At 44.1% G+C, this 12,454-nt stretch overlaps 1 protein-coding gene across 1 annotated transcript in view; it reads right to left on the minus strand.

The window, feature by feature from the left end:
* Positions 1 to 2,200: 2,200 nt before the first annotated feature.
* Positions 2,201 to 12,454, minus strand: part of ASB2 (ankyrin repeat and SOCS box containing 2) — a 45,204-nt gene continuing 34,950 nt past the window's right edge. The window contains exons 8-10 of the mRNA XM_032772588.2: positions 10,890 to 11,451; positions 5,096 to 5,249; positions 2,201 to 3,506 (exon numbers count right to left, since the gene is read on the minus strand). Coding sequence (XP_032628479.1) covers positions 3,370 to 3,506; positions 5,096 to 5,249; positions 10,890 to 11,451 — 853 coding nt within the window. The 3' untranslated portion in view covers positions 2,201 to 3,369. The remainder of the gene's footprint in view (positions 3,507 to 5,095; positions 5,250 to 10,889; positions 11,452 to 12,454) is intronic.

Raw genomic sequence — 12,454 nt, forward strand, 5'->3', positions numbered from 1 at the left:
TAATATGTCTTTTCCTCAACCCATACCCAGTTTCAGTTTTTCCAGGTTCAACAAAACAGAACAACACTGCATCCCATGATAATTTTGCATATGTAAAGGTTTCATCTCCATAGTATTCCACAGCTTTGGATTGCTTATGAAATCCCAGCACTACTGTATATACACCATTTGGGACTTCATATCATTCTATCAGAAAGATGGCCTCAGATAATCTGATTATACAACAAATAGCTATTTAGGTAACCATCTCCACCATGCCGGCTTTCAGTATCAATATCTGTTTGCAACTCAGTGCGATTCTAGCCTGTGACATTGGTTTAATTTCAGGGGAGTTGCCCCTGATTTACAGTAATGGAAGTAAGCAAGAACCAGGCCCTCCATGCTCAACCCCCATAGGTGTGAGCTATGCCAGCTAACCAGGTGATTTTTCTGTATATCAAAAGCTCCTTAGTTCACGCAGTTTTGTTAGGACTACTGGAGCTGGCCTGTGTAATCCTTTCATATGTGGGTGTGCACTTTATTCACAGACATAAGTCTCTTCAATGAAGTAAGTGTTCACCAGCATAAGTAAGGGCTGTATGGACAGGCCAGGCATCTGTTCACCTAGGATGTTCATGCTAAATATTCAAAAGCAAGGCTGTGTCTGAGCAGCTTCCTGTCAGGCCAGCGGTAATATGCTTGGGCTCACAAGGAGGGCTTCCAGGTTGGGTCTTTTTCAGATTCTTTATTGTATGTTTGTTTCTTGGCAAATTATGGTTCGTTATTGAAAGGGGGAAATTTGGGGAGTTTTAAGTGGTCAAAAATTGTTTTCTTAGAATTATGTAAATTTTCTCTGAGGCGCCGTGCTGCTGGGATGAGTTACCAGACAGCAGGGATGATTTTCAGAGCTCCCTCTAGCAAACTGTTTGCAAACACTAAAGGCTGGATCCTAGCTGGTATAAATGGGTGCTACTCCCCTGGAGTAATGGGTGCTGTGCCCATTTACGCTAGCTGCAGAGCAGGCGCCTATTCTGAATTAATTTCCCTCTGAGGTTGCTATATCAAGCTGCTCAGCATCATTGTTTTTGGAACGGGAAATAGCTTGTTGTTTGCCATCTCTTCTGTCCGTCATCTCCCTTTCAACCTTGACAGAGTGTCTGGAGTGTAGTTCACCAAAGCAGGAGATATCCACTGGAGGAGGAAAAATGGTCAGCATCATTGTTAGATCTGAGAATGAGGGGCCAGAACATCAGTGGGAGTAAATGAAGACAATGGGTGGAGCTTTCCCCATTTTCACCAGCTGAGGAGATGGCCAGGTACTAATCACTTTCTTCAAAGCTCTGCTAGAGGATCACAGCTCAATCTGAATTGAAACGGCATTGGTTTTTTAACTGCCATTGCATTTTGGAAGGGACAGTCAACACACAGAGGTGCAATTAGCTGCAGTTGTTGCTACTGTTGCTTACATCTCATACCTTGCAGTGCTTGCGGAATTTCACAAACTTTGGGCAAAAACAGACATGCATGTGTGCAATACACTTATAGTTTTGTGGTAAAGTGTACAAGTCTACAAGAAGAAACCTGTGTGCAATGCAGCCCTGTTTGTCACGAATAACTGTATTTCCCCTGCTTTGCTTAGATTTCTGTCTGAATCAGTATCTGGTGGGCAAGTCAACCCATACCTAATGTATGTATGGTTGGACGTACAGATTATCTCTGGTATGAATCCAAATCAGACTGGAGCCCAAAACTCCTTTTGTGTTTACAATAAGAGGGCGAAGAGCCTGTGTATTTCTAGGCCAAGATTTGCAAAGATAGGGGTCTAATGTAAATCCTTATATAGGTGCCAAACAAGTGATTTGATTTTCAAAGAGGTTGAAATCTAGCAGCTTCCATTGATGTCCGTGGGATCTTCCGGGTACTCAGCATTTTTGAAATTTAGGCCACTTAGGGCCAAATTATGATAATGTAATTTTCCTTGAGTAGCACCTTACTGTACAAGTCCCCTCACTGACTTCAGTGAAATTACTTGTGGCGTAAATAAATGTTCAGGGCAGGGCCAGCGCCAGTGTTTTTGCCACCCCAAGTGGCGAAAAAAAAAAAAGAAGAAGCCGCGATCGGCGGCACTTCATCAGCAGCTCTATCGCCCCTGCTTCTTCGGCGGCAATTCGGCACCTGAGGAACCCGCCGCCGAATTGCCGCCAAGGACCTGGACACATGCTGCCCTTTTCCATTGGCTGCCCCAAGCACCTGTTTGCTGCACTGGTGCCTGGAGCCGGCCTTGGTTCAGTGTAAGTGTATCATAATCTGGCACTATTTAAATGCATAAATAAGGACACAGGAGCCTAATTTTTGAAAATCTTAGTGCCAGTGTTTATCATTTTGAAATAATCTCACTCTTCTACAAGTAACAGTAGCTCAGTGTTTTGGCTTCACTAAAATCTGTCACCTGAACTTCAGGGCCTGATTCTGCTCTCATAGCAATTTTATGGTGGAGACAATCCATTGACTTCGGTGGTGCTATTTCGGATTTACACCACTTAAAAGGAATTCAGAATAGCTTTTGGATCTTCACTGCAGAAATTCACTTATACCAGAGCCCTACTTCTTATGCACATTTAATATACCACAAACAGTATTTACTGTGAGCTAAATCCTTCAGTCCTGGTATTTTTACTCAAATAAAATGTCCACTGACTTTAACAAGAGTTTAGGATGAGTCAAATCTTCTTGGTTTGAACCAATATTTACAAAATGTCTTTGTTGGGGAGAAAAAATCTCAAAAGTTCTGAGTTTTGAACGCTTGAAAATCAAGTGGAAAAGCCAAAGAAATAAAATAAATAGATGAAAGAGATAATGTCAAGGTACCAGAGAATTAGCAACCAGCAAACAGCTCAGTCTAACATGACAGAAAACAAAATAACACTCAGGGAAACGTGATTGTTTCCCCAGATATGCAGATTCTTGACAATTACTGACTCCTGAGCACTGAAGAACTCTAACCTCTGAAAGACCCTCAGGTCCTTTTTGAATCCCACAATGTCATGGGGCTTTGACTCTGCTAATTTTTCAGTGCTGGCTTTCCTGTCCCCTTCCCTACAGATCTTTGAGGTGTGTAACATTCCAAAGCTCTTGTTTTCTTTTGGAAAAAAAAATCAAAGGATCGTCTGTCCTGTCTGTGTCACTCTGTGTCTTTCACTTTCCATTTCTTCCCTCTCCCTTTCCAGCATTGTAATGCACACAGATTAGCTAAGGGGTGATCCTGTGTGACATGTGACACAGGTTCCTTCCCATCTTGCTGTCCGTTCAACATGAGCATGTGAATACTCTCCTCTCTAATGAATTGGGTTGTTGCACAAGGAAGCTGCTGATCACCAGGTTTGCACGAGGTCACTGTGAATAATCATACTGTAGGTATCGAATCAGTCTGCCCGGCAGAGGCAAAGTGTCAATCAGTTTAATGCGGTTTCTCCCAATCACGTTTCGGACCTTGATCCGGCAAAGGTGAGCAAGAGGCCTGGGGAGCTCTGGAAAAGAGACAGGACCTAAATGTTAGTCGGGCATTTTCAGATCAGCTGAGTTATTAAGCTAGGTCAGTGCCTTACATGCTGAGCCGTTACATTTATTAGGGGCTGTGGAGGAAGGACCCCCAGCAGCGGAGTCAGTGCAGTCAAAGGGGATGAACTGCGCAGTGGGCCATGTATGGTGTGTACATCCTCTGCACAGCACGCTCAGTTGAGAGTTTGCACCTTAATATACGTCCCACACTAAGCACAGCCTGCATCCAGCCTGCCCGACATTGCAGCCCTGTGGAGTTCTAGGTTCAGACCTGTCGGGGAAGGACAGCTGGCTCCTTGTGCTAATGCATGACACTGCCATATGGGGCTGGGAGCTATGTCCCTTGGTCTCAGGCTGAGACACAATGTGAGGTGGAAGAGAGGAAATACTTCAGATAGCTTTGTGGCAACCCCTCTGGCTCGACCAGGAACCATGCTCAGCCTTCCTTGGCCAGAACAATGGTACGCACAAGATGAGGCCTCGCAGGTGGATGGAGAAATGGGGTTGGGATCCCCAGGATTCTGAAGAGGGCTGAAAGAATCCCCTGGAAAGAAGGAGATTTGTAAGTGTGCAGGGGGAACAGGGGGAACCCTTGTGCCAATGAGCCAAACCACCCAGTAATCCCCTACATTACAAAACACCAGCCACGAGGATCTGCCAGCTCAGCTGTCATTAGAGCTGACCTCCTAATGCAAACGCAGCTTAGCAAAAAGGTGGAGATGAAAATAAAAACCAGAGGAAAGCATGAGGGATAAACACAAAAGGGGCTCTTTATTTCTAGAACAGCGAAGTCTCTCTGGGATCTGTGGCTGCCAGGCACTTAGGTGTAGTGCAGAGAGAGGGGACTAGAGGTCAGGACTCCTGCAGTCCATCTCAGACTCTGCTACTGTCTTGCTGGGTGACTTTTGGCAAGTTACTTAATTATACTCAGTTTCCCACTATTACTTATCTGGCTCCCCGAGGTGCTGTGGGACTCAATACGTTAATGTTTCCCTAGGGATCCTTAGATGAAAGATGCTTTAGAAGGACAAAGTATGAGTATCATACTGCTGCATGTCAGGCTGTCTGTGCCTGCGGGGGGAGGGAGGGAGGGAGAAGAGTGGGGAGGGTGGGATTATTGACCTGCTCAGTTTTGACTGATGTAGAGCATAGACCTAATGCCCCACTTTCATCCCTAGTGTGCCTCCATTGAAATCAGGGATGGCTTGGACCCAGTGCGTCAGATCCTCAACTGGTGTAAAACAGCTTGGCTCCACCAAAGTCAATTGTGCTATGTAAATTTATACTAGCTAAAACTATGGCCCAAAATGGCATTCAACCCTTCTGAGATAACTTTAAGAACGTAATAAGGTTGGAACCAAATACAGTTCAATAGAAATTACACTAAAGACCTACCCTACCTTTCCACAAGGGATCCAATGATAGAGCATCCTACCTGTGAAAGAAGGTGATTTCTGACTGGTTGAAGCTTTCTATGACCATCAGGCCATCCCCCAGCAATGTGACTTCCCGGGTACCAGTTCTGGCCTGTGTAATGTAATTCAGCCCGGCATCATACCTGCTTTCTCTTTAACAACTGCCCAGTCCTCGTAGCTGTCTATGTGCTCCTTTAGCCGGGCACAGAGCTGCACATTGCCCACATAATCCAGGAGAACATCGATAATAGGCCCAGCCCAGCGATTCATCTCCGGAGCAGACACCATATCACAAAACTGAAACAAAAGCCAGAGCTACTGCAGTCAGTGTGAAATTGATAAGTTCCTCGGGGGGGAGAGACTGTTAGGACATCATGTTGGTTACGCCTTTATACCATGGATAAAAACAGTTCTTAATTTTTCCTATGAAAACTTCTACTAAACCCCCCTTATTGCTGCTGAGGGAAAAATCACCGCCTCTCCCACTGTGGGTGAATGAAACAAAATCCCAGTGGATTCCTGGCTCTGGAGCATGGAAGAGGTGTCAAGCACCTAGAGGGCCTCAGTATCCTTTGTCACTCAATATGGGTCCTCAGGGTAGTCAAGGATCCATGAGTGGCTGGGTGCTTGGATGAGAGCCCACAGCTTCCCCTGGATACAGCAGAGAATCTGCTTTAAAGTCAGTACAACCTTAGGCTCTATCACCCTTAGCATGTTCCATTTCTCTTCTTTGGGATCCTAGTTTGGGGAAAGTCTGAGGTAGCAGTTGGCAGGGTTGGTAGTGCAGGGGCACAGGTCTTCAACGTGGAAGGACGATGCCTCCAGTAGATTCCCTGAGATCTGCAGGTTTGTGGGGGAGCTGAACTCCTGGCCAAGGAGCTGCTACAAGATAAACCACATGAAGCTTTTGCTTCACTATGTAGGTTATTCCGTGTCGAAAAACAAACTGGGCCTAATATGGGGCCAAAGCCTGCAGTCCCCCTTACTTTCTCCTGAATCAGGAAAAATTCATTATCAGTGGAAGCTGGTGGGCTCTCAGCACCTTTGAATATCAGGCCGCTCATTTAGATGCCTAAATACAATCTTAGAAGCCTGACTTTCAGCACCCATTTAAAAAATATGGCCTATCTTTCTACATAAATCTAACCCCATCCATCTATTTCTTTTTGGGGCCGTGTTATGATCATCACCAAAGTATCTGACTGTTTTCCAAGTAAATTAGATCTGTGTTGCAAGGTCCCCAGTGGAATTCAGTGGGTCTCCTACTCTTCTCCTAGTTATAGAAAGCTCTGTTTGGGCTACATGGGCCTGATTTGCCCACTCCTTACATGTGGTGTTGGCATTCACACCTGCCTAAAGGGAGCACAAAGTGAGTGTAAAGTGCTACCACATCCAAATGGCTATGCTGAGTTGGTTAGACTCAAGCATGTGTGAAAGGGGGATGGGCATACCACCTATCCAGAGTTACACAGCAAACCTCTTCCTTCAATTACATTTACACATTGTGTTGCATTGACTATACATTGCATCGCATGTTTTGGGATTGGCTTGGTTATTCTGTAGGAACCAATTTCTGTACAGCATGTGTAATGCCCATAGACCCCGGTCCTTGGCAGACGGGATCAAACCCGGGACATCTGAAGCTTAGGGTATGAGCCTCTACTGCATGAGCTAAAAACCACATGGCTCTGTGCCAAAGCTGTAGTGGACTTATCAATCTCTAGATGGTCTAGGTGCGACTAGAGGGGGACAGAGCACCACAGCAAATAGACATGAGTTACGTGTGCACTGTCCATGCACAACTGACTCTTTATCTCATCTTTACATTCCTAATTTATCTCATCCATTTTTATCTTGTCCATTCAAAATGGTTCCTTGGGTGTTCCCCCTTATCTTATCGAGTACAGACATTCTGTTTCCAACTGCTGATCCATTTACCTCCCCAATCCAGTCTCCCAAGAAATGAGGCCTTGCCATGTCCAATTACTCATGTCAAGCCAGGCCTACAAAAGGTATATGCCCTCTAGTGGCATTACAATGAATTACTCTTCATCTTCATATTTCTAACATTCTAATTCTAATACATGAATTGAGAAGAAACCAATTGTTTTCCTTTTACATGGATAAATGAAACATTTTATGGAATCATGAACTAATATGTTTGTAGACTGATCTCCCTATCCTAATGTTCATAGAAGTCTTAAGAACTGTAGATTGGAACAATAAACTTTGGCAACAATAGTAATAATATGTAGTGATGTACTTTTCAGGTCATCTTCTGATACCTAGTTATCTTTTCTGGGGAAAGATTAATAATTCAGATCTATTATCAGCTTTTGGTCCGTAAATACTTATTGGTGAAAAGTCTGGGATGCCTGTAATTTCAGGTAATCTTGTATGACTGAAATAATGGGTGCATGTATTTTATGTGAAGTTTAATGACAAAGGTCCTAAATGATCTCCTGGGCTTTATTTCAAAGTATAAAGGTATACAAGAATATTAACAAGATAAACGATATGCACCTATCTTTTATTAACCAATCCCCTAGTCCCAAGAAGCAAATTTTATAACAATTTTATAACAAGATGAGGGAAAATGCCCTCTATGCTCAGTGATTTCTCCTTTACTTTGGGCACAGGTAGGATTTTACATGACTTTAACTAGATGTGTTATGGCAAGTTTAAACTGAACAATCTTCAGGGCAAGGATTTAGTTTTGTGAGGCACCTAGCACAATTTTAGGCACTAGAATAATAATAATCGTTGAGACCCAGAATGGGAAATGCATGGGTAAAATGTGAGCTCGTTCTGAGTTGCTTGGAAATCATAGATGGGTATAAACAAAACCCATCTTCTGGCATTAGAATTCTAATCACTACACTTTGTGTTGAGTTCCAGCCATGTCTTGTGTACTAGATGGGACATGTTTTGTTATTTTCTTGAAGAAAACCATGATAAAGAAGTGATACCTGCCTCAGTACATCCTCTCATGACAGGCACACAGTTAGTTTGAGACCACTGTATTGCTATTATGGGTGTACCTTTCCTACATTCTTCAGCAAGGTTGTTCGCTCTAGATTTGTTTTGAAGAAAAGATCTTTTGCCCGAGGAGCTGTGGGGTCCTGCAAGTACCTTTAGACTCCTGGGATCCCCTACTCTCTTTCCTTTACTATTTTCATCCTCAAAGGCCATTGGTCAGTGACCATACTTCTGGGCACAGAGGGCTGGAGGGACTCTCACCTAACCCCATATAAGCTGATACTAAACCAGACAGAATGTGTCCTACAGATCAATGGGAGCCACTTCTTCCTTGTGACTTCGTGGGGGAAGGGCTGTCACAGGATATCTTATAATGTAGCATGTTGCATTGCAAATTTGGGTGGGGACAGTTTTGGGTGGGGACATAAGCAGATGGCTGACTGCAAGATAAGAGGATCCTTCCCAACTTCCTTGCCACACATGCATACACTGTGATGCCTGAAAATACTGGGTGGGGGGGGGTCCCCCAGTTGTTCCTACAACAACAGCATCATCTCTCACACTCTCAGCAACTTCACTATCCCTAAAACCCCATTCTTTCCTCAAATGGAATTTACCACTAAAAATAAACAATAATAAAAATTGAAGCTGCGCACGGGAGAAGAAAAAGAAAAGGGATAAAAATCCCTGATTTCAGAATCCTTTGTGGCATTTCTGCCCCAAAGAAGCAAGCAAATAAACAACCCCCCAAACCCCAAAATACATAATTGCTAACTGCTTAACGCTGCTTGTTCCATATATGGCCAAAAAAGGCTTTCCATTCAGTGCCTATCATTTTGATCATTTCACTTTTTAAAATATATGAAAATATATAATCAGACTTCTCAAAGCAGTCTAGGGGAATCTTTCATTAATGATAGTGGAAGATATGTCTGAAAAATATGGCTATATCAGAAATATGGCTAATTTACAGCAACTGGCATCTAAATCCCTTCAGTGGATTTGCAAATATCAGACTATGTGTCTAACTCCCCGAGATGGCTTTGAGAACCTCAACTATAAGTGTCATAGGTAGATAGGTAAGGTAAGGGTTAATTTTCTTTTACTGTAAAGGGTTTACAAAGGGAACCAAACACCTGACCAGAGGACCAATACCTGCAGAGGACCAATCAAGGAAACGGTGAATTCTTTCAAAGTAAGGGTAGGGTAACCTCTGGAGGTTTTTGGTTTGTTTGTTGTCTTTTTGTTTTCCTCGGGCTGTGAGTAAACAAGCTTTTCTCTCTAACTCCATCTTGTTTCAATATATTCTACTATCAAGTCGTCTGCCAGTCCACAAAGAGAAACGCAAGAGATAAGTCGACTGGTGATGTGCTTTGATTGTGTATTTACATGGGTGTTGTATCTGCTGGGACTGGTTCATTGGGCTATCTTTTCAATCAACGACTGGTTTAGTGTTCATTATTTTCTTATATAGCAAGAGCCTGTATTGAATCTCTTAGGAATGCAAGCGGTCATTATTGTTCTTGTATTTCCGTTTCTTTGTATATAAAGTTATCTTTTTAAAACTTGTGGAAGTTTCTTTCCTAGTGAAGGCAAAGGGAAGAGCAATTTTCTTCTTGTGCCCGGAGGTCCTGGTTACATCTGTGACAGGCTAGGGAGGGCGGGAAAAAGTTAGCTGGGGATAAGAGAGAGAGAGAATCAGGCTCTGTTCCCTGGTTGCTTAAGGCTGTCTCTCTTTGGAGAGACGGGAGGCCAAGTTTCTTGTGCATTGTGAATGTAATAGAAGATTGCATCAATCTCCTCAGCTTGCTCATAGCGGAAACACACGGGAGAGAGAGGGAGAAGGGAGGGGAGACTTCATTCTTCCTTGCCGGAAAAAAATTAGACCTCATAACTTTCTGAGTCTTGAGTGGGTCTGTTCTCAGGGGACCGGAGAAAGTTGGGGAGTGACACATGGGAGAGGCCTCGCCCAGCCCCCCCCGTCCCCCCCCCCACCGGCCCACAGACCCCCCCCCTAGGATTGGGGAACCCAGTGCTGATAAGTAGGCTCAATACTATCTTGGTGGCAGCGAAATAAGATACAGATCCAAGCTGGGTATAAGCTTGGGGAGGTTCACAGTAAGCACCCAGATTTTGTACGCTAAAGTCCAGATTTGGGAAAAAGTTTACCACAATAAGTTACTTATTTGTGTTGCTAATATTGTGACTCGCATTTTTTCTAATGCTATACATTCAGTAAAACAAATCACTGCAATTATGAACATTCACTAGGTTACTCTCCCAACCAGAGGGGCTAGAAACCAAATTTGATTTTAATCAGAAGGGTAGAGTCTGTATCAAACATCACCCCATCCCCAGAAAACAGCAGCATGGCCCCTCTTGACATAGGCTGGCCTCAAAATGACTGGCACAGACCACTAAAAGAGCACACTCTTTCGGCACACAGTGGAACATTAGAACAACAGACCACACATCATCCAATGGACCATTAGGGGATGAGTCCAATAAAGAACCCAATCGATGTTCAAAGTTTACCAGTCAATTTATAATTGAAAAAATCTAAAATAGAAAATGTTTCAAGGCAGATCTCTTCTGCCCACACCCCAGAGGAATAGAGGGTGCTACCTAGAGAGGTAATTTAATTCATGATGGCTCAGATACCAAGGCAAAGAGAGTAGTATCAATGCCTACATAGGAAGACTTGTCCAGTGGTTAGAGCACTAGCTGAGGATCTGGTTTCAATTCCCAGCTCCATCACAGACTTCCTGTGTGACCTTCGGCAAGTCACTTAGCTTCTCTGTGACTCAGTTCCCCATCTGTCAGATGGGGAGAATAGCTCTGCCTCACTTCATAGGGGTGTTGGGAGGATAATTACATTAAAGAGTGTGAGAGGCTCAGATACTATGTTAATGGTGGCCATATAAATACTATAGATCGATTAGATTCAATAGCTCTTACCTGTACTATGTTTGGCTGTTTGTTCACCGGGGTAGCATCCAATCTGTCCCTTCTATGATCCAGCACAGGATGTGGGCCATTTCCATACTGACACTTAAAACAGGAGTCGGCGTCACAGCCCAGATCCATTAGAAATTTGAGCAGACTGAGGTACTTCATTGAAAACATGATGGTGGCTGGGAAACTAGTGGGATGGCTAGAAATGTAAGCATCAATATTCGCCCCGTGGTCTAGAAGCAGCTTCATGGTTTTCAGGCAACCATGGCGAATGGAGATTAGCAGGGGGTTAATAAGATCGATGTTGGGGTTGGCGCCGGCTTGCAGCAGCAGCTCTGTGGCGTAGATGTTATTGTTAATGACGGCAAAGTAGAGGACGGTGCTGCGCCTGTCCTCGTAAAGCCGGGCTCTCTCAAAGGAGAGGGTGGTGTTTACATCGTAGCCGGCCTCAATTAGCTCTTCCAAGATGTCGTCGTTGTTGCGCTCAGCCGCAAGATGGAGTGGGCTGATGCCGCTGCGCTTGACCCGGGTGCGGCTGGTCACGGGGAGCAGCATTTTCACTATCCTGCAAGAAGCGATTTCAGTGGATAGCTGTTAGCCTTAGACAATCTACAGCAAATAATAGCGAGGCAGTTATAAGCACGGGAGTGAGCCAGATGCTCATGAAGGTGAAGGTCTGATAACACAGGCATGAGCCGACAGCCCCTTCCCCCACAACTCAGACAGTGCATTTTCATCCTGACAGAGTGGGGTTAGGAGCAGAGGAGCTGCCAGACTGGGTCAGACACAATGTCCATCTGGTCCAAGAGGCCTCTGACAATGGCCAGCATCAAATGCTTCAGAGGAAGGAGTAAGAACTCAGCAGTAGGCAGATGTAGGATAATCTGCCCCCACATTAGGTCTCAATCTAGTCCCTAAAAATTAGGATTAGCTTTGGCCCCGAAGCATTTCTATGCATTGATTTTTCACAGTGCTTCAGACGAGAGCGAGGGCAAAGCCAGAAGCTCAGTTCTGAGCTCATCGAGGGAGGATTATATTCAGGATCCAAGCCAGTGTTACAGTTCTGGTACTAAATCCAACTCCCTGCACTGGGCACCCCACTGGAACCCTTCACTCTGTGGGTATTGGGAGGGGCAAATTCATGGGGCTATCGGAGTAAACCCAAGTTGGACCGGTTGTGATGAGCCAAAAGGACAATTAGGAATTAAAATAAAATAAAGAACCAAAGCTGTTTTCCAGGCAAATTGCCAAGCATTAGCCCAGAGGGGAAAAAATGCACAGCTAAATTATAAACCTCAGTAAACAGGAATTTCTGTTGGAAACAATGGTGCTTCCTTAACAACTCAAATAGAGCTGCCATCATTCTACAGCCTTAACAATAAAAGTCTGATGAGCATTAAACATATAGTAACAAATCTATGGTTGCTTTTAGGTCTTCATGGTTGTTACTAGAGATGGGCAAGCAATTTGCAATGAACATTTTATTCAGTGAGTTTAGCCCTTCTTCCTGCTTATAAATCATCTGCAAACAGACAGGCAGGTGGGGTTTTTGGTCATGGCACTAGGCT

The sequence above is a fragment of the Chelonoidis abingdonii genome, chromosome 4 (assembly GCF_003597395.2).
Source record: "Chelonoidis abingdonii isolate Lonesome George chromosome 4, CheloAbing_2.0, whole genome shotgun sequence".
Classification (NCBI taxonomy): Eukaryota; Metazoa; Chordata; order Testudines; family Testudinidae; genus Chelonoidis; species Chelonoidis abingdonii.